This window comes from Cynara cardunculus (assembly GCF_001531365.2).
Source record: "Cynara cardunculus var. scolymus isolate 2C chromosome LG 15, CcrdV1, whole genome shotgun sequence".
NCBI classification, from domain to species: domain Eukaryota; kingdom Viridiplantae; phylum Streptophyta; class Magnoliopsida; order Asterales; family Asteraceae; genus Cynara; species Cynara cardunculus.
Genome location: NC_037542.1, coordinates 17,238,478 through 17,257,421, shown reverse-complemented (window position 1 = coordinate 17,257,421; position 18,944 = coordinate 17,238,478). Strand labels below are relative to the sequence as shown.

General features: G+C 36.0%; 2 protein-coding genes and 1 non-coding gene across 4 annotated transcripts in view; 2 read left to right on the top strand and 1 right to left on the bottom strand.

Annotated features, from left to right (window-relative positions):
• The window catches only part of LOC112527426 (probable tRNA N6-adenosine threonylcarbamoyltransferase), an 8,189-nt gene extending 5,652 nt beyond the window's left edge, over nucleotides 1-2,537 (top strand). For both annotated transcript variants that reach the window (XM_025138089.1, XM_025138090.1), the window contains exon 5: nucleotides 2,032-2,537. In XM_025138089.1, the coding sequence (XP_024993857.1) occupies nucleotides 2,032-2,388 (357 nt within the window). In that variant the 3' untranslated portion in view covers nucleotides 2,389-2,537. The remainder of the gene's footprint in view (nucleotides 1-2,031) is intronic.
• Nucleotides 2,538-3,684: 1,147 nt separating this feature from the next.
• On the bottom strand, nucleotides 3,685-13,736 carry LOC112527292 (general transcription and DNA repair factor IIH helicase subunit XPB1). The gene is made up of 20 exons (XM_025137836.1): nucleotides 13,636-13,736; nucleotides 13,456-13,502; nucleotides 12,613-12,688; nucleotides 12,340-12,508; nucleotides 12,024-12,246; nucleotides 11,884-11,940; nucleotides 11,266-11,400; nucleotides 10,498-10,578; nucleotides 10,241-10,328; nucleotides 9,247-9,584; nucleotides 9,089-9,164; nucleotides 8,811-9,004; nucleotides 7,687-7,850; nucleotides 7,530-7,602; nucleotides 7,055-7,168; nucleotides 6,826-6,906; nucleotides 6,392-6,451; nucleotides 5,110-5,193; nucleotides 4,876-5,024; nucleotides 3,685-4,064 (listed from the first exon to the last, which is right to left on the bottom strand). The coding sequence occupies exons 1-20, from the start codon at nucleotides 13,643-13,645 to the stop codon at nucleotides 3,983-3,985; spliced, it is 2,301 nt and encodes a 766-aa protein (XP_024993604.1). The 5' UTR covers nucleotides 13,646-13,736; the 3' UTR covers nucleotides 3,685-3,982.
• On the top strand, nucleotides 8,127-8,291 carry LOC112528823. The gene has a single exon (XR_003070847.1). It is a non-coding gene; the product is annotated as a U1 spliceosomal RNA (small nuclear RNA).
• Nucleotides 13,737-18,944: the final 5,208 nt, after the last annotated feature.

Here is an 18,944-nt window from a genome sequence, read left to right as displayed (position 1 = left end):
TCAAATGCTTTATAATATAGTATAAATTATTTTTTTATAATTTAATTTAAGTTTAATAATGAAATAATTTATTTTTGGTTGAATAACATTACATTTTATAAAGATAATAATTAAATATTCTGTTAGAACTCAATGATTATCCTAATTATATTTTAGATTTTTTATATTTAAAATTAGATGTTTATCATGTATTTGATTGTGTTTATCTGCAGTTAGTTATACGAATTCAGATATGGGATGAAATCGGATAGGAATGAAATCTGGTTTAAGAGTTTTTAAGAGTTTTAAGAGTTTTTAAGAGTTTTAGTCAAATGCTTTATAATATAGTATAGATATATATATGAGGTTAAACTGACACACACTCCCCACCTTTTGGTGGGTCTTACAACCCTTGACCTATGAGGAGGTTGGGCAGTTGATAACCCAAGTGACATTGGGTCATTGATCCTTTCGGCCGGTTACAAAAATTTGTTGTCTAACGTTTGGCTCAACATTAGACTTGGAAAGGATAGGACCTGAGTAGGACCAAAATGCATTTTTTCTATCCCACCAAAATAGGTGGAACAAAAATGAGGGTGATAGAACAAGATTGTTATATATTAAATTATTCGTGTCAAATTAAAAACCTTAAAACCTTGTATAATTCTTTTGCCTGCCTACCTCACTTTTTTTTTCCATCCAGTCCCATTTACATACCAAACACACCATTAAGGTGCGTTTGGTACCCTGGACAGAACATGGATCATTGTTCGATATTTGGCAGGACTTTTATGTGGAACAGGCGTGTTCCACCCCGCATTACGGAACAAGGTGGAACATACCTATATTTTACCAATAAAACTTAATTTTCCTCTAAAACATCAAATACACCTCCCCTCTCATCTTTATATTTTATTCATTCTTTAAATTTTATTTATTGTATTTCTGCTCTTTTAAACTCTCTTTTTACTTATCCTAGAAATTTAATTTTATGCAATTTCTATATCTCGGTTAATTTATGTAATTTGTTAAATATTATAATAATAAAATAAAACCTAATTTTCCTCTAAAACATCAAATACACCTCCCCTCTCATCTTTATATTTTATTCATTCTTTAAATTTTATTTATTGTATTTTTGCTCTTTTAAACTCTCTCTTTACTGATCCTAGAAATTTAATTTTATACAATTTCTATATCTCGGTTAATTTATGTAATTTATTAAATATTATAATAATAAAATTATATAGAAATTGTATAAATATAAAAATCGAAACTACATAAACTTTTTATTTTGATGTCATTTTAATCATCTTGATTCTAATGATATTTTGTTTCAAAAATATTTATTTTATTATAATTCAATAAATTACATGAATCAATTCAAAATATATAAAAAAATATAAACAACTCATTAGAGTAAATTGGTCATTTTATCTGTTCTCTGTCCAATTATGTCTTACCAAATGTTGAACGACTGTTTTATCTTGTAACAACTCATCCCACATTGATAGTAAATGGGATTTGTGAGCTCTTATAAGGCTCAAGTTGTGGGCTACCAATAATTTCCACTAATTTAGATTCGAAGTTATTGGGTCAGCTTCTTGCTTTGGGCTTTGGATTGTTACAAATGGAATCGCAGCCATCAGGAAGGTGGGGCAAACCTCATCGGGTATGATGATGAGTCCTCGAGGGGGGCTATTTGAACATTTTAGGCGAATCCCACATCGCCAATTACAAGGAGGAAGATTCTAAGCTGGCCTCACGAGGACGTTAGAAGTTCAAGTGGGGGACTTTGGAACAACTTGTGTACATCTAGAAAATGGGATTTGTAAGCTCCTTATAAGCCTTAAGTTGTGGGCTACCAGTAACTTCCACCATGGTTGTAAGTTGGATTCAAAGTTATTGGGCCAACCTGTTGCTTTGAGCTTTGGGTCTAGACACCAAACGCATCCTTAGTGACTTGAACCATACAACTTCATAATACATTCCAATGGCATCATTGATGCAATTGGTGTTCTTTTTTGTTAACATAGCACGACTCTTTTTCAGGAAACGCTATTTGCTATGCTTGTCGAGATAACAGAACGAGCGATGGCACATTGTGACAAGAAAGATGTTTTGATCGTTGGTGGCGTGGGGTGCAACGAACGATTGCAAGAAATGATGAAAGTTATGTGTGGTGAAAGAGGGGGAAAGTTGTTTGCAACTGATGATAGATATTGCATTGACAATGGAGCAATGATTGCTTATACAGGTCTTCTCGCTTATGCTCATGGAACCACAACTTCACTTGAAGAATCAACTTTCACTCAGAGGTTCAGAACTGATGAAGTTTTGGCAGTTTGGAGAGATAAGGAATCATCCAATAACACCTTAAAACAAACCACAAATGAAATTGGATCTTAAGAGCACCCCGTGAATTTAGCTGTTTTTGGTTCGTGTGTGTAGGATCGTTACGTTAACATGTTATTGATTATCGTCTTTTGACTGGATGCTGTATAATAGTTCTTTAACATGAAAGATTATTGTTCAATGTGTCAAGATGACCCTTGGAATGTCTTAGGGCCGTTTACCTGCGTAAGTGCTTATCAGGCCGTTTATCTTATCAGGTGAGCATGACATGGCATGGCAAGGACCGTGAGTCTTAGCTGGTAAGAGGCAAGGTGAGGACCAACAATTCTACCTGGTAAGTGAAGGTGGTGACTCTTACCCGGTTGATGCTTACCGGGTAAGAAACAGCTTACCAACAATCTTATTATACCATTTTGATGGTTAAGAAACTTACCTAGTAAGATAAGGGTGGTGACCAAGGTTTTAAAAGGCGGAATTGAGCCTCTGAGGTGTTTTCTTCAACAAGGCAAGGCCATAAGCCTTGTGGCAGTCCGGTGGTTCTTTTAGAGAGGAAAGAATGAAACCCTGAGATAGGGTGAAGGGCGTGAAAAAGTTGGTTACTGAGAGGGTCAAACCACACTTGAAGAGAAATTATTAGCTTTTAGGTTTTAAAATATTAAAAGTGGTTATTGGACTTTGACTTTTTCAAAGGAAAAATATAAAAAAAATCCAACAAATTTTCTATTTTTGTATGGTTTAGTTCTCAAACTATTTTTTTGAATAAAAAAACATTTAAACCTTTTCATTTTAAATGATTAAGTACATAAATTTTTTTAGAATGAAAATTATTAAACTTTCATATTTTAAACGATTAAAACTTTAAATTTTTAAAAATAAATAAATAAATCATCTAATGTTTACTAGTTGATCAATGTTACTTTTTTTTATTAATTTTTTTTTTGAAAGTATATAATATTTATATACGGCAAATGCAACAAATAAACTCACACACCCTCCTCACCTATGGTGAGGTTTGAACCCCTGACCTCCTAGAAGGCCAAGGGCTACAATACCGCTAGGCCAAAGGCCCTTTGGTTTTTTTATTAAAATTATGTAGGTAACTAATTTTTAAAAGTGCAATGGTTCATTTATTAAAAAATGTTTAGGAATTTGATCAATCAAAAAAATTAGTCCAAGTACATAATCATTCAAAATGAAAAAGTTTAATAGTTTTTCCTATAAAAAAATAGTGCGGTTTTAGGCTGCTTCGCCTCGAGGCATACGCCTTGAATGATTTTTAAACCATGGCGGTGACTCTTACATAAGAGCTTACCCAGTAAGCTTTGGTAAATTTTAGCTAGAGTTTAAAAGTTCACAAAACAATTCAGACCTCTGAATGACATTATCTTACCTAGAGCTTATGATGATGATTCCTCGAAGCCCAGAAATTGGAAAGGTTTAGTTTGTTGCATATTCTACAATTGCTTTGAAACAGAATGAAACCAAAACTGGTACAAAGTGTAAGTTTCATCTTTCTTTATAAAAACGAAAGCAAGGTTTTTGTGGAAGAGATGCAGTTATGCCAAAAGAAAAGAAACACGCCTCGGTTTATGGTTTCCATACAGCCGTAACGATGCAGCATAACCTGTATTTGATTGTATGTATGTATTCATACAAAACGTTTCTTGAATAGTTGATGTCTCTTTGCTGGATCCTTCGGCTTGCTCTTTCCGAACCTGTTTTGTCCAGTCCTGTCAACGAAAATGTCGCAAAGATTATGGTCCGAGTGATCTTTTAATGCCACTCTATGCCTAGATGGCTGCTTACGAGGCCTTGAGTAGGGTGTTTAGAACACCACAGGGGTCATTGGCCCAGCATTATCCGGATTACTGGTAGGGCCCAATCTCCCATAAAGGGAGGAGCGTCCCTGAGTATTTCCCATACATAAATATCATGGTTCTAAAAATCGTTTGAGGCGGTATGCCTTGAGACGAGGCGGCCAAAAACCGCGTCTGAGGCGACACCTCTTGGACCCTGGACGAGGCTTACGCCTTGGTTTAGTGAGGCATGAGGCGGTGTCGAGGCATACACCTAAGATGATCTGCTTTAGTAATGGGGTTTTTGCCTCTTTTATAAGCTTTTTGGCAGTAATAGATTTCTCTTTGTAGCGTCTTTTTAAAGAAAAATTAGTGTCCAAGCCAATGGCCCCAATGTGTACTTTTAATAATTTAAAACCCAAAAAGCGAGTACTTCCTGTTCTCAATCAAAAAGTGTGGTTTGACCCTTCCTCTTCCTCCAAGCAACCAATTTTCCCACACCCTCTCAACCTATCTCACGTTCTCACTCTTTCCTCTGTCAAGAACCACTGAACCGGCGCCTCTTAGTAATTTAGTATTATATATTGTATGCAAATTTATATACATTTGTGTGTACTATATATATAGATATTTTGGTGTATATATCTCCACCTTGGGGCTTACGCCTTGGACCGCCTCGAGGCCCAATTCTGCCTTTTAAAACCTTGATAAATATTATATACTTTAACAAAAAATGTAGACCAACCTGAACTCATGATAGATCATCCCTTTAGCTCCTGACATGGCACTCATGGATCCCATTAGGCGACGAGCACGAGCTTTCTGAAGTGCTATGTCATCTGTATCATCTTCTAGTATTTCTAAACCTACTGCATCATCGCCAGCACTTAACACCTATTGTAGAAGTAACTGATAAGTATTCCAACACACTCATGTTTTTCAAGTCAGAAGAGGATTTCGGTATAAAAAGAAGTAGAACCTTTCCAAGAAGTGAAAGTTGTTCATCAAGACGATGATAGCTCAATTCTGCCCCTGTGTCTTGGGGGGGAAGGCTTGTGATCACCTGTTAGTTAGACAGTAAAAAGAAAAATTAGCAGCAAAATCAGAAACGGATTAATGAACATTTCCATTATGTCATTTTTGGGTTCCATTTACATAAAGATGTGAGATTGGGTCCAATTCACTTGATGTGATGAAGAATGAAGATGGGATCTTGGAGGAAAGTGACAAACATGAATGTGATAGGGGCCTGTTTGTTAAGAGCTTAATGGGACTCGTAGCTTATGCGGTCAGCTATACATGACTGTTTGATAGTGGCTTGATGATATAGAAAGTGGCTTATTCAGTAAGCTTCTACGGGGAGCTTTATGCAGAAAGCCAAGTTTTTCTCCAAACCCGTCCCTCCCAATTAAAAAACACTCTTTCCGTCTATGAAAAAACCTCATAACCAAAAACATTCTTAATTTATACAGAGAGATTAATCCACACAGATAGCTTTATGACTTAATGGAAAACCAACCAAACATCCCCTAAACAAGTCCTTATATTCATTACTTTTTGATGAACAGATTACAAGGATGAGAAATGTAAATTAAGACCTTGTTCAGTAACTTTATGTTTCTTGAATTCTCAGTTCTTTGCGTGGAAAAGGTGTTTTGAATGTTAATCGAACTACAAGAAACTTTTGTGTGTCTAATGTGTGATTTTATGTGATCCCCTTCATTTTTTTGTGTAGTATATTACTAAGGGGATGTTTGGTTGGTTTGATGTTTGGTTGGTTTTCCATTAAGTCCATACAGATAAAGTTGTTTGTGTGCATTAATCTGTTTGTATAGATTGGGACGATTTTTGTTTTCATAGATGGAAGGAACATGTTTTTTAATTGGGAGGGGCATACTTGGCTTTCTGCATAAAGCTCCCCTCTACAAACTTAATGAATGTCACTTTCTATATCATTAAGCCACTACTAAACAGTCATGTATAGCTGACCGAATAAGTTGTGAATCCCATTAAACTCATTAAGTTGATAACAAAGACCCTAAGAGTGTTGTTGTCAAGGATCATATGGGTAACCACAATGGGGGTTGGGGGGCTATGGCTGTAGAAAAGGTGTTTAAAGGGTAATATTGATAATACTGCGCAGTATTGGTGGTAGCTGTGGGCAGTGTTGGGACAGAGATAACATGATTCAAGAAGCTATGAAATTCTATCTAAATTTGAATAAGATCAACAACACTAGAAGACTAAAGCTGATGAATTACCTTAAAACTATAACCTTGATCAATCAGAAATTGCTGTCTCTTAGTTGAATAGTACATTTCCTGCATCACAAAAACCGACTCAGCTACAGCTTTACCAGTCACAAGTACTGTTTTTACAAGTTCCAGAGTTAATTAAAAACAGGATTATTACCATAGAGAGAAGTGTGTACGATAATCCATTAGTGAATTTGACAAATATATTTTTCTCCATTCTCCAATTAACGATCATGGTAAAAGCTTTGGTTGAAAATTTGACATGTCGGATAATACTTTAAACAATTTGGCATAAAGGATAAGCAATATGGTATTGGAATGTTTTCTTAATTGGTTTCGTAACAGATATTTGTCAAATTAACTAACCGTGATTGTTGTTGGTCAAATTGGCAACCGACTAAAAATACTCGTCTTTGGTGGTTAACCGTAAAAAATATTACCTGTGTATCAGTAGATACTAGGGAGTAGAAAAAGGCATTATATTCCTCTTTTCCTCCTGCCATTCTATCCTGGAGTCGACCCTATACTCGATAACAACATTAAAGAAAGTTGATGATCACCAGTTCAGAAAAGAAAATAGAAACAATCGGCATATTGTCGATCAATATAATAGAGACAATTCAATTTTCAGGCACAATAAGAATTAAAGAGAAAACAAAGCCAAAATACCTTTGCCCTGAGAATACGGCCAAGACGTTGAGCTTCTTGACGTCTTGAACCAGCATGGGATGAAATTTGAATAATTACATTTGCCTCGGGAATATCTATAGAATTATCACCCACCTACAAGAAACAAAGCAGTTCTTCCACCAATAAAGAGCCAAGAAACAAACAAATGGTCTTCTTAATTCTTGTAAGTGGCACATGACAGAACAAAGGAACGAGTATTTTATCAACCAGCAAATATGCCTATGCGAACTAGCATCATATATCAATGGCACTTTACCTTTTCTCAAGTTTTCTGGAAAGGCCACTACAGCAAAACAGAATTCGAAAGAAGAAAGCAAAAACCAAAGGTGCTAAAAAGATGGCCCTAGCTCTTTTCCCTCCCTAACCAAACAAGATAGCAACTTGCTGCCGGTATAGGCAACGTCGCAAAGTTACAACTAAAAAGAGTACCAGAACGACATTTCAGGGAACGTACCTTTGAAAGGAAAACGGTGTTAACTTCCTTGCTAGTCTTGAAAGCCTCAAGTATCTTTGTCCTTTCCATATGGCTGCAAAGGATACATAATACTTCTTACTTGGACATGTGCAGGTGAAGATAAAAATTGTTTCTTAAACTGTAAGCCAGAATGGACCTTGTGGCACCATAGATCATTGGTTTGCGAAGTTTCATTGCATACTCAGTGAGTGCAAAAAGATTGTCAGCGAAGACAATTATCTTATCGCCACGCTGTTGTTCATGGAATCGAATAAGAAACTCGCAAGCTCTAAACTTGTTTGGGTTCATCACATATAGTGCCTGCAATTTGAAGCAATTACCAACTTGTTGAAAGAAAGAACATACACAATTGTAGCTATAGACCTAGAAGAACACCCACCATCTTTTAATATTTACAAAGTAATGCATTATAACAGACAAGTGAAACACCCGTTTACTTGTTACACAAACACTCTTGCTGGTCCAGAAGTGAGAGTCGAACACAAAATCCTTGTTCTAGCAGCCAAGGGACCTTCTAGCAGTTTAACCTTTTAATTTGGATCTTGGTCCCTTAAATGGTCCAACATAAATACTAACTTACTTAGCTGGACAGGATCAATGGGTTATCAATGAGGCCTATGGTCTAGGTTGGTGACCTCCATTGCACTTGGCCACTTGGGAAGGGTGCGAGCCTAAGGTCGGTCCAAGTGGTAGAGCCTACGTCATAATTTGTACTGATACTAACTTTTTTGTGTGTATTAATATCATACTTGATCTTTTTATATTCATACAAATATGTTGACGTATAATTATAATGTTGATGATTTCATATACCTCCCATTTTGTACTCAAAAGGCAAACTTAACATCCCACAGAGAACTTGGATGACTCTGTTGGGCCAAGCCTTGCAGCAATCTCATCTCGTATATATTGATATTTCTTGATCAGTAAAACTACTTTCACTGTCTAAAGAAAATCCCACAACTAGCAATCAACATAAATTGAAGTAGAGAGTTGCCGCTTAATCTTGCTTGACGCCATGCAATTTAATAGCTACTTAATCCTGCTTAATATGATAGAGTGGATTAGGCAGCAACGACGGCCTAGAAATTTGTTTAATCCTATAAAAGTGCCCTTCTAAACTGATTGTTGATCTAGGTGTGTGATACCATTACTCTCGCCAAATACTTGACACAAATGTTCTTTATCCCTTTATCCATAACAAGTTTCCGTGGCAAAATGCACGCATTAAGAGTGTATTCGTTTTCTAAACCATCATACCTGTTTCTTCTTAGAATTCTCCTTCTTTAGATATTCGGCAAAAAACTCTTTTGTCATTGGACACCAAACTTCAGCACATTGTACGTTTGCAATGAATCCTCCCTTGACCAAATCCAACCAATTTGCCTCATACAACTTGGGACCAATAAGGAAATTCAGATCCGTAATCCTTTCATCCTCTCTAACAAGTGTGGCTGCAAAATTGTGAAACCCCACCTCAGACAAAAGAACATTGAAGGATCTCATAATCATACACCTTAGCACCATTAAAAACATACCAGTAAGTCCAAGCTTGCAGTGAGATTTAGTGATGCTAATGACTTTACGAAACATGTGAGCAGGAACAACATGCACCTGAACATGCGCCACAACTAAGAAAAAGGTACTATTTCACATCATTAAGGAGGCGAATCCATACATGAAATTATGGTTATACCTCGTCCATGAGTAGCAAGCCCCATTCTCTATTTCTTATCTCCTCAATGATCTTTTCAGATTCCTCAGATCGCTTACCTCCAAAAGCAACCATGTTATATGTGGTCACAACAACTCCAGCATTTCCACGAAACCTCTCTTTGCTATCAGATGTAAACCGACAAATATGTTCATCACGAATGTTTGACCACAACTTGAACTGAAAAGCCCATTGATCCACAGAAACAGCATTTGTTGCTAAACAGAGACAGCTTTTCTTTATGCGACAGGCTGCGGAAACCCCCACTAAAGACTTTCCAGCACCACAAGGCAAGACAATGATGCCAGACCTTGCTCTACCTGTAACGTGAAGAGAAAAAAACTCAACAAGCAGAAAGTTCTTCCGTACACAAGAAATCATGGCAATAACGTGAATATGTTATGCATAAGAGCTGTAGGCAATCATACACAACAGAGATCTGTCAGCCTTCTAGATCTTAACATTCACTACTATCCAGGCCGTATAAATGCCATTTCCATATAACATGGTCATGCAGATACCATTACACCACTACTCTTCTCAAGGTTCAGTTCCCGCTTTATCTAGGTGGCCTGGTCGTTCTTCCTTCCATCTCCCTTAGGTGCTACTACTTCATAGATGTCATTGTTCTTCTATCCTCTCTTCACAAAATTCATTTGACTTGTGCTGTGAATACAGAGGCACATTATTTCAGTTGTCTAATAAAGTTGGAGCAATTTGATTCATTAAGATCTGCATCACCCTGTTTCCCAGCACTTTAATGTCTTTTTCTCTGTTTTAGCCTCTATGAGTGGCAGAAAGTTCAATCTGAATTGCGGCAAGCACGTGAATATAGAAAATTCTCAGCAAGACTTGTCAGATTCTCAGGCATCTTGGGATGGGGGGGAGGGGGTACATGCATACATGATAATTGATATGGAACATAGAGGATGAAAGCAAACTCAGAACTATTAGAATATTTAGAAAGTGTCATTACCATTTCCAAACATCTTACTAAGACTCTTCTCTTGATAAGGCCGTGGTTGTGCTTGAGGCTTTAGTTCCATCTCAAGGTCTGGATTAATCTGCAGTTCACAGATGAGCAATTATCAATCCTAGAAAAGACCACAAATCTCATTCCTAAATTTTGACTAGAAGAAATAGCCAATTGTTCCCTTCATTTAAGCCTATCCATTGTTCACCTTCCAAACAAAAACTGAATTAAAGAATGTTACAGAACTAGAGGAAACTCACTGTATCATTGCGAAAATCGTACTCCTCCAACATAGGATAGTTTAGAGCATTTGGCAAGCACCTCTGCTTTACATTTTCAACCTGTCATGTAAATTCGTTAAGTCAAAATCATCTCAACGAAAATCCATGTAAAGCCTAAATTTCCTACAATATGATGTGCCAATTCTCATAACCATTCTTCTGCTATTTAAGTGATGCATGGTAAGATGAACTTCATCAAAAATTAATACCAGATACCATAAAAAGAAGTAAGCTAGGAAGATAAAGGTCATTTATGAATTGTTGAAAGAGACTAGAAAGACCTTTAATTCTCAGAACTCATTTTTTATTTGCAAGAAATCTTACCACCCAACTTTCCTTCAAGAATATCAAAACCCCCCAATCTCCAGATCAATGACCACATGCCGGATGGCTGATGCCAGTATGCCACTACAATAACATATGCCTATCAACAGTGTGCTATACAGGAGCTCAAGGTTTAGCCTCTTAACATGCAACTTCTAATGAGATCTAAGAAAAGCACACTAGGTATGTACCTAACCTATCCATCACGAAATCAAAAAAACAGAATAGCTACCAACATGGAAAGAAAATGCATAGTTTTCACAACATCAAAAAGACTTGGAAATCTAAGACCAAGGCAATATCCATGTGATAAAGCCTGTCCCTGGTATCCAGGTAGATACTCCAATTCATCCATCCCTGTACTAAAAGAATGCTCTTAGAAGATGGGTCGAGGTCCCTAAGTCAAAGAGATGAAGAATCTACCTGACCAGGATCAATTTCAAACGAATGAGCTTCTTTTTCTTCAGCTGCAGCTGCCAATTGTGCTTCATTTAGCAGTTCATCATGTGTACCTTCAATTTCACCGATCGATCTACTAACAGTGAATCCATCACATCCCTGAGTGTAAAAAGGTATGAAACCAGGATCAATGCCAGAAAATAAAACGGAAAGTAGAAAATGGAAGGATCTTCAAATTGTGAATTTCAATTTCCCCAAACAAAAAAACATCAAGGTTGAAACCAACTATTTCTTCAAAATAAACCCTAAATCTAAGCAGATATCAGAAGGTTAAAATGATTAAATTAAGAAAGATGCAACCATAGAGATTCAGAGAAGCCCACTTGAAACACAGAAACATAACTAGATGACGTATCATTTGAGCATTATGAAGAAAACATGGTAATTCGAGTGCACTATGTTTTCATTGATTTGACAGGTTGTCGTAGCATAATATTATGTACCAATAACAAATATATTGTCCAAAGAAACAGCTAGTTAAGTTTTACCAGCAACATCAATGTTCAAGTTCTGTGTTTACCTTAACAATAACCAAAACGAGGAGCAATAATAATTGAAGAGAAATTTACAGCAAAGACAGACCTCATTTGAAATCCTTGCTCGAGATATGACTTCATCGCTTAACAATCTTTTCAATACCTGGAAATAACCGTCAAATAAGGAACTAATACTTGAATAGTAACTATTGGTTATGTTGAGGGAGAAAAGATGAGCAATCTTGCCTCTGGGAAAGGAGATTCAACTAGATACCGATTCTTCTTCAATACGAGCTTTACTTTTCCATAATTGGCTGTGGAAGCATGAATGAAATCGATCATCTCTTTAGGAAGCTTGGTTTTTGAAAGCTTGTTCAAAACAGCAATGATGGTTTCAGTTTCTAGACCGACCGACACAGCCGCATAAAGTGAGTGAGGAGTGAGGTTGTATTCATGCATTGACTCCGGCCTACAAGTACAAAGGCGCCAAGCACGAAATGTCTCAAAACTTTATGCAGAAAAAACCATATGAACGAGTAGTTGAGACACAGACATACACTACCTGCAGACAGGTTCCGCAATAGCAATTAGAAAATCATAAGCCTGTTTATACAACGGAGAGAAAGTCTCGAGAAAGATCCGGCCATCTGCGCAAGCCCATAATGGGCGATTAATATGATCTGCTTTAAGTTCCAATTTGGTAAAGTCTCTCTTTTTTCCTTCTCCGTCACCTTACATAAATCATAAAAACAATCATTTCAGTTCATTTTGACCATTCAAAACCAAGAAAACATATAATCACAACCCATGTTATTTAAAAATTAGATAAAAGTACCATCATGATCATCGTCCATAAAATCTTCAACATAATATGCATCCTCCTCTTCGAAAGCTGCAGCTCTATGGTCCTCCTTCATGATAACACGTACACACACCATTCAGTTGAACCATTACTTGACTCACCAAATTTGTCCTCTACACTCCCTATATCCTAATCTATAGATCCGGACGAAACATCAAAACTTATCCAAGATTCAATTCCACGCTCAGATTTTGAGCATCAGCTAAACAGATAATATGCTTATAGAGTTTCAAAAACATTCATGTTCCCTATACTCGAAGGGACGACTACATGAAATTTTAAACAGCATATGACTTCTAAGTTCAAAAATTGCATAAATCCTGTTGTCGCCAAGACACCAACATTAAGCCATCCATGTTACCAAATCTTTCCAGGAAAAGTTTATAAACATTAATCTTAGAAAGTAGTCTTTTTCACCTCAAAACTCCAAGTACATTTTTCTTCCCTGGAAAGGTTGAAGTATAATCTACATTTTCATTTATATGAGCTGCCCTGTTTCAAATAATAGTTCATCAAATATAATGAAACGGTAATTTACTTCTCAAATACCAAATTAAACAAAATAATCAAATGGGATGGTAACAAGGACAAAGGACAATTTAAAATTTTCATTAATACCAGTTCCCCTGAACCAATTAACGGTTCATCAGCAACAAATTGCCTGTTTCTAGACGAAGTATAACTTAAAAAGTCATCTATATAAGCTGTCCAAGTTCAATTAACAATTCATCAACTACGATAAACATTAATCTGCTCCCACATAATAGAATCAAAGGTGATAATAACACATTACAACAGTTTTTTTGTGTGAATTACCTTGGATGATGATTTGTGCTTCTTGCTAGGTCTCCCACTTTTCTCACCTGAAAAAAAATACTTAAGAAAGTTAAACTCTGATTAATTATCGCATTCGTGCATACAAATCCTTTGCGTTTTGATTGAGATCATGGTATGTTGATCGTAGAGTTAGGTTTTTTAACCGAAATTATAAAATACCGTGTCCCATGATCGGTCCTGAGATTTGCCAATGGAATCAACAATCGGCGTGTACAAATTGGGAGAAGATGAAAGTTTTCTGAGTGTTGTCGGAGCAAGTTTATATAGCCGGGTTTTGTTCTTCAAGTGGGACTCGGAGTCGGTGGTTCTTGAGAGAGGCGGTTTCCGAAGTCGGGTTCGGGTCGATTTGCAGGGTTTGTACAGAATCCGTATTTCACACCATTTTCTACATCATCGGGTAAATTAAATACATTTGAAAGGGAATTTTTTTTTATGGATAATGCAACACGATACAATTTGATTATTTAGGGGTCGTTTATCAAATACTTATCCGGTAAGTGTTTACCAATAAAATTTAACCTTATTATTTACTTACTGGGTAAGATTTTAGTCCATCAAAACAATATCGCATGCAACAATTTGTGGCAAGAGTCGTCGTCCTCACTTACCGGGTAAAACTCTTGGTCCTTGTCTTGCTCTTACCGGGTAAGATTTTTTGTCCTTACCATATTCGTCCGATGAGGTAATGTGACTTAGTAAACACTTACCCAAGTATATGTTTGGTAAACGGCCCCTTAGTTTATAACGTTAGGAGGCGTTTGGTTCAAAATAATAATATAAATTTTGAAAGACAACATTTTCGTTGTATTTATTTTTCCGACCTCGTTTTTTTTCCTCATTTAATAATCATAAACCCTTTAATTTTTATATAACATTTAATTATATATAACTATATATAGTAACATGTTACGAGTAAATGGATAACGGAAAAACGTTTATCCACCGTACCCCACCAGCTTAAATGTTGGATAAACATGTAATAGACGATTGAATAAATGAATAAAATTGTTTTTACTCGCATCCTTATCCAACGGGTCGAAACATAACTGATATTGGGTTTATCCTTATTGTTGAGTTGGCCGATTTGAAGGCGTTTGAAGAATCCAACCCAATTAATGTGTTACAAAAAAGTTAAACCCATTAAAAATATTTAAAGCATAATCAAACGCAACCTGTGCAGGATTGGGTTGTTGCGAGTTAGGTTGTCATGTTGTGAGATAATGACAACATTGTAATAGCATACTTAAACACCTATTCAATAATATCAGTTTTATTGACCTTCGTTGCATGAAGAATAAATAAAAGGCAGCTTGGCACCAAAAAGGAGTTGAACATTACTGCAGATAGAAAGTAAATTATTGGGTCATTGTGATATGCGTATGAAAAATAGTTATCTGTCATGACCATGCAGATGAAAGACAATGCTAACTACATATCTAGCGGTAGATGCATATAGCATATAAGAGGGGCATCGGTTCATCTGGTTAGGTTGAGTTCAAATGAGATTAACTCAATTCTAACAAAAACCCTACAGTTTGAAGATTTTATAACTCGGTTTGACATCGGGTGACTTTGAGTTGAGTTGGTCAAGTTTTTCAACACCCCCATTATTTGTTGTCCATTTTAATTTTAGTTTATAGTTTTGTGTGGTTTTGAGAGAGCAAAATAGTTTTCATTTGGTTATCGGTTTTACAAAGTATTGTGATGTTAACTCATTGACCATAAAGGTAAAATAGAAAATTATGACAATCAATATATAGAATGATTATCATAATCGATATATAACTAAAAACTTATCACAAGCAATACATTAATACGTATAAAAAAATAGATGCAACTTATAATATATATAATATATAGATTAATATATTTATAGATATAAAGATTTAAAGGTTTATTAGATTATTATATGTAACTTATATATAAAAAGTAAATGAAATATTCATTTATTTAATGATATGTTTTTATTTTAAATAATTCAAAAATTAAGAAAAATAACAACTAATAATTCTAAGGCCCTGTTTGTTTATTTTTTTTTAAAAGCACTTAATTGCCTCTTATGTCTGAATCGGTCAGACATTGAGGTATTAAGTGCGTTTTTTTTTTTTTAAATTAAGTGCTTAAAAACTCTCAATATGTCTGAATTATTTAGAGGGATCCTAAAGTCTGAAAACCTCTTAATTCCTTGCGTCGCCTACCAGATCTCTCTCTCAATCGCCTTGCGTCGCCTACCGTCTTCTTCTCGATCTCTCGATTTATTCTATCCATCTCGATCTCTCGATTAGGTATCCATCTCGATTTCTGTTTTTGTTGGTTCATCTCGATTTTGTTCATCTATTGATTTCTGATTTTGTTTCTCCTTGCACTGCAAATCACATATACTTGCTCGCTTCTCCAGAAACGAGTTCAGTTCCATTATCGGTGTCGAGTTCCAGACCCGAACTCTCGTTATAAAGCACAAGTCTGTCAAGGCTCAGATCTGGGACACCGCCGGTCAAGAACGGTATGATTTTACGTCTCTTTACTGTTTGTTTGTGCTCAACTAATAATATCATGAACTTTTACTCACTGATTCACGGTCTGGATTCGAATGTTTTGTCTATGATGTAGATCTTGAGTTATATCGGTTTCTCCATACTTGATTTAGCATTGTTGTTGGAATGGTTTCGATTTTGGTACATCTGTAGATAATGTGTGCTTTTGCTGATCTAGATCTTGGCTTTGATTTGCAAGTAATGGACTTTTCGTGTTTTTGGGGTATTTGGGGGCGAAGAGACAACCCACCAGTTGTTGCTGCTCTCTCAAGACTCACCACCAAAGAAAAGAAAAAAGAAAAAAAAAAGATTGGATTTTTAAGATATGTCGATGGGATCACATCAACACCCAATTCTTAACTGCTCACTCCTCTGCATGTTTTGCGGTTCACAACTTCATACGGAAGGAAGGTTTAAGTGATGAGCTATTTTCTGAGTATGATCAAACCAGCGAACAAGAGAACGATGGCGAGGATGAGGCTGAAGAGATTCAATCGCATGGGAGTGTCGCTGACCAAACATATATGGCTAGTTTAAGAGAAGAAATTACGACACAATTACAAAATGAATATTGATTGTAGTTGTTATGAGATTTTATTCGTGTTTWCTATTGTGTGTTGAATCAATTGACGTATTTCAATTGAATTTTTGAATGTGTTAAATATATATGGCAGTTTATAAATGATTTAAATGATTGGATATTTCAGATTTAAATGAAATGAATTGATTCAGATTTCAGACTTCAGCAACACCTGTCAGTTTACAAAAACAAACAGTCTTATTGATTCAGATTTCAGATTCAGATTTCATATGTAAAAACAAACAGTCTGACTGATTCAGATTTCAGACTTCAGCAGCACCTCTTAAAATTCAGAAGTGAATTCAGACTTCAGACTTCAACACCTCTTAAAAAACAAACGCCACCTAACTCTTTCAAGATGCCATATCATCTTTTGATGATTCTTTTTTATATAGTTATATACATTTCAAATGTAAATAAACAAAACAATGTATTTATTTGTGAATTTTAAAAAATAAAATTGGATGGCAGAAAATTGTAAATATTGATATACCTTAAATATATAATATTTTAAAATCTGTCAATGGATAATTATTGATTTATATAAAGGATCATATGAGAAAGAAAATTATGATGAGAAACGTAAAAAGAATCTGAACTCTTGATTATTTTTAATTTTATGTTTACCTACGAATTGGATTTTAGAAGAGAATTGATCTGATGCATCTCGGTGCACCTCATTAGCGTTGACTTTCAATTAAAATTGATCAAATAATGAAATTTTTTTCTTACGTTTCTCATTATAACTTTTCTTTCCGCCGAAACCCAACGTTTTGATCCATATGTGTGTTATCGGATCTATTTGTACCGAAAAAAGAAAATTGGCAGACTACATGGGACGGGACGGAACAAAAAAAATAGTCTCATGTTTGGCATGTCATGGACAGAAAAAGCATTGGACAAGGTGAGATTATTTTTAATTTTAGTGGGACAAATCTTGAGATGTATTGTTCCACCAAAAAAGGTGGAACAACATGGGACAAACTACAAAATTACTTCTATACCCTCTCAAATAAACTAAACCTAAAACAATACATACCTGCCGGCGATTTAAAGCCACGCGAGGCAAGAGAAGAAAGCCAAGAGGAGTGAGGGCGCGTTTGGTTTGAGGGATTTGGATTTGAAATCCATTCCAATCCTGCGTTTGGTTTGTAGAAATGGTCGGATTTAAAATCTCGGGATTCATTTAAAATCCCACCAACACTGGATTTGAGAATCCTTCGCCCTTACACGAGATTTGAAATCCATTCCCATCATCGCCTCCTTCTCATCGTCTCCTTCTCATCGTTGTCTCCTTCTCATCGTGTCTCCTTCTCATCGTCTCCGTTGCCACCGTCGCCGTCGCCCTTCGTCTCCGTCGCCACCGTCGCCGTCGCCCTTCGTCTCCGTCGCCGTCGCCCTTCGTCTCCGTTGCCACCGCCGTCACCCTTCGTCTTCGTCGCCCTTCGTCAACAGTCGCCCTTCGTCTCCGTCGCCTATCGTCAACAGGTAAATCATTTTCCCCTTTTGGATTTCTCTCTAAACTATGAACACATATTAGGTTAATCCTTCAATTTTGACAGATTAGGTTGAATATACATGAACACATATTAGGTTAAATCCTTCAATTTTGACAGATTAGGTTGAATATACATGAACACAGATTAGGTTAAATCCCTCAATTTTGACAGATTAGGTTGAAATCTCATGAACACAGATTAGGTTAAGAAAATTATACGAAGTATTAGAAACCAAATCCTACAAACCAAACAGAGGAATGGATTTCAAATCCAATCCAATCCAAATCCCATGGAATCCAAATCCCTCAAAAACATTCCCGCAAACCAAACGCACCCTGAAGGTCTAGAAGAATTTTTTGATGATGCCGATGATGATCTGCAACGTTTTTTTCTCAGTTTTAGGTATCATCGTTGGTAACCCTCCTTGTAGAATAGAGGGCCGCTATCCATAATTTTCTCTGAACTCCTTGTTTTTACGTAAATAATTTCAAAATTTTCAATTGAATTATGGAAGAACTATGTGAAATTTGGGGATATCGATGATTTATTGCGATTATTAGATTGTTTAGTCGATCTGATTCATGAAAACGAACAGACACTCAAATTTGTGCAGAGAGGTACGGTTTCATCGATTGCTTCAATTTTTCTCACCCTGATTTCAATCGGTTGCTTCAATCTTCTCGCCATGTCTTCCATCATCTCTTCCGGCTATATTCTTCAATCGATTGCTTCGATTGATAGGTACGGTTTCATCTATTGCTTCAATCTTTCTCACCCTGTTTTCCCCGTGTTTTCTTTTTGTAGTTATAAGTTCTATCCYTGAGGATCGATGTTTGGTTTTCGATTGGTGCCCAT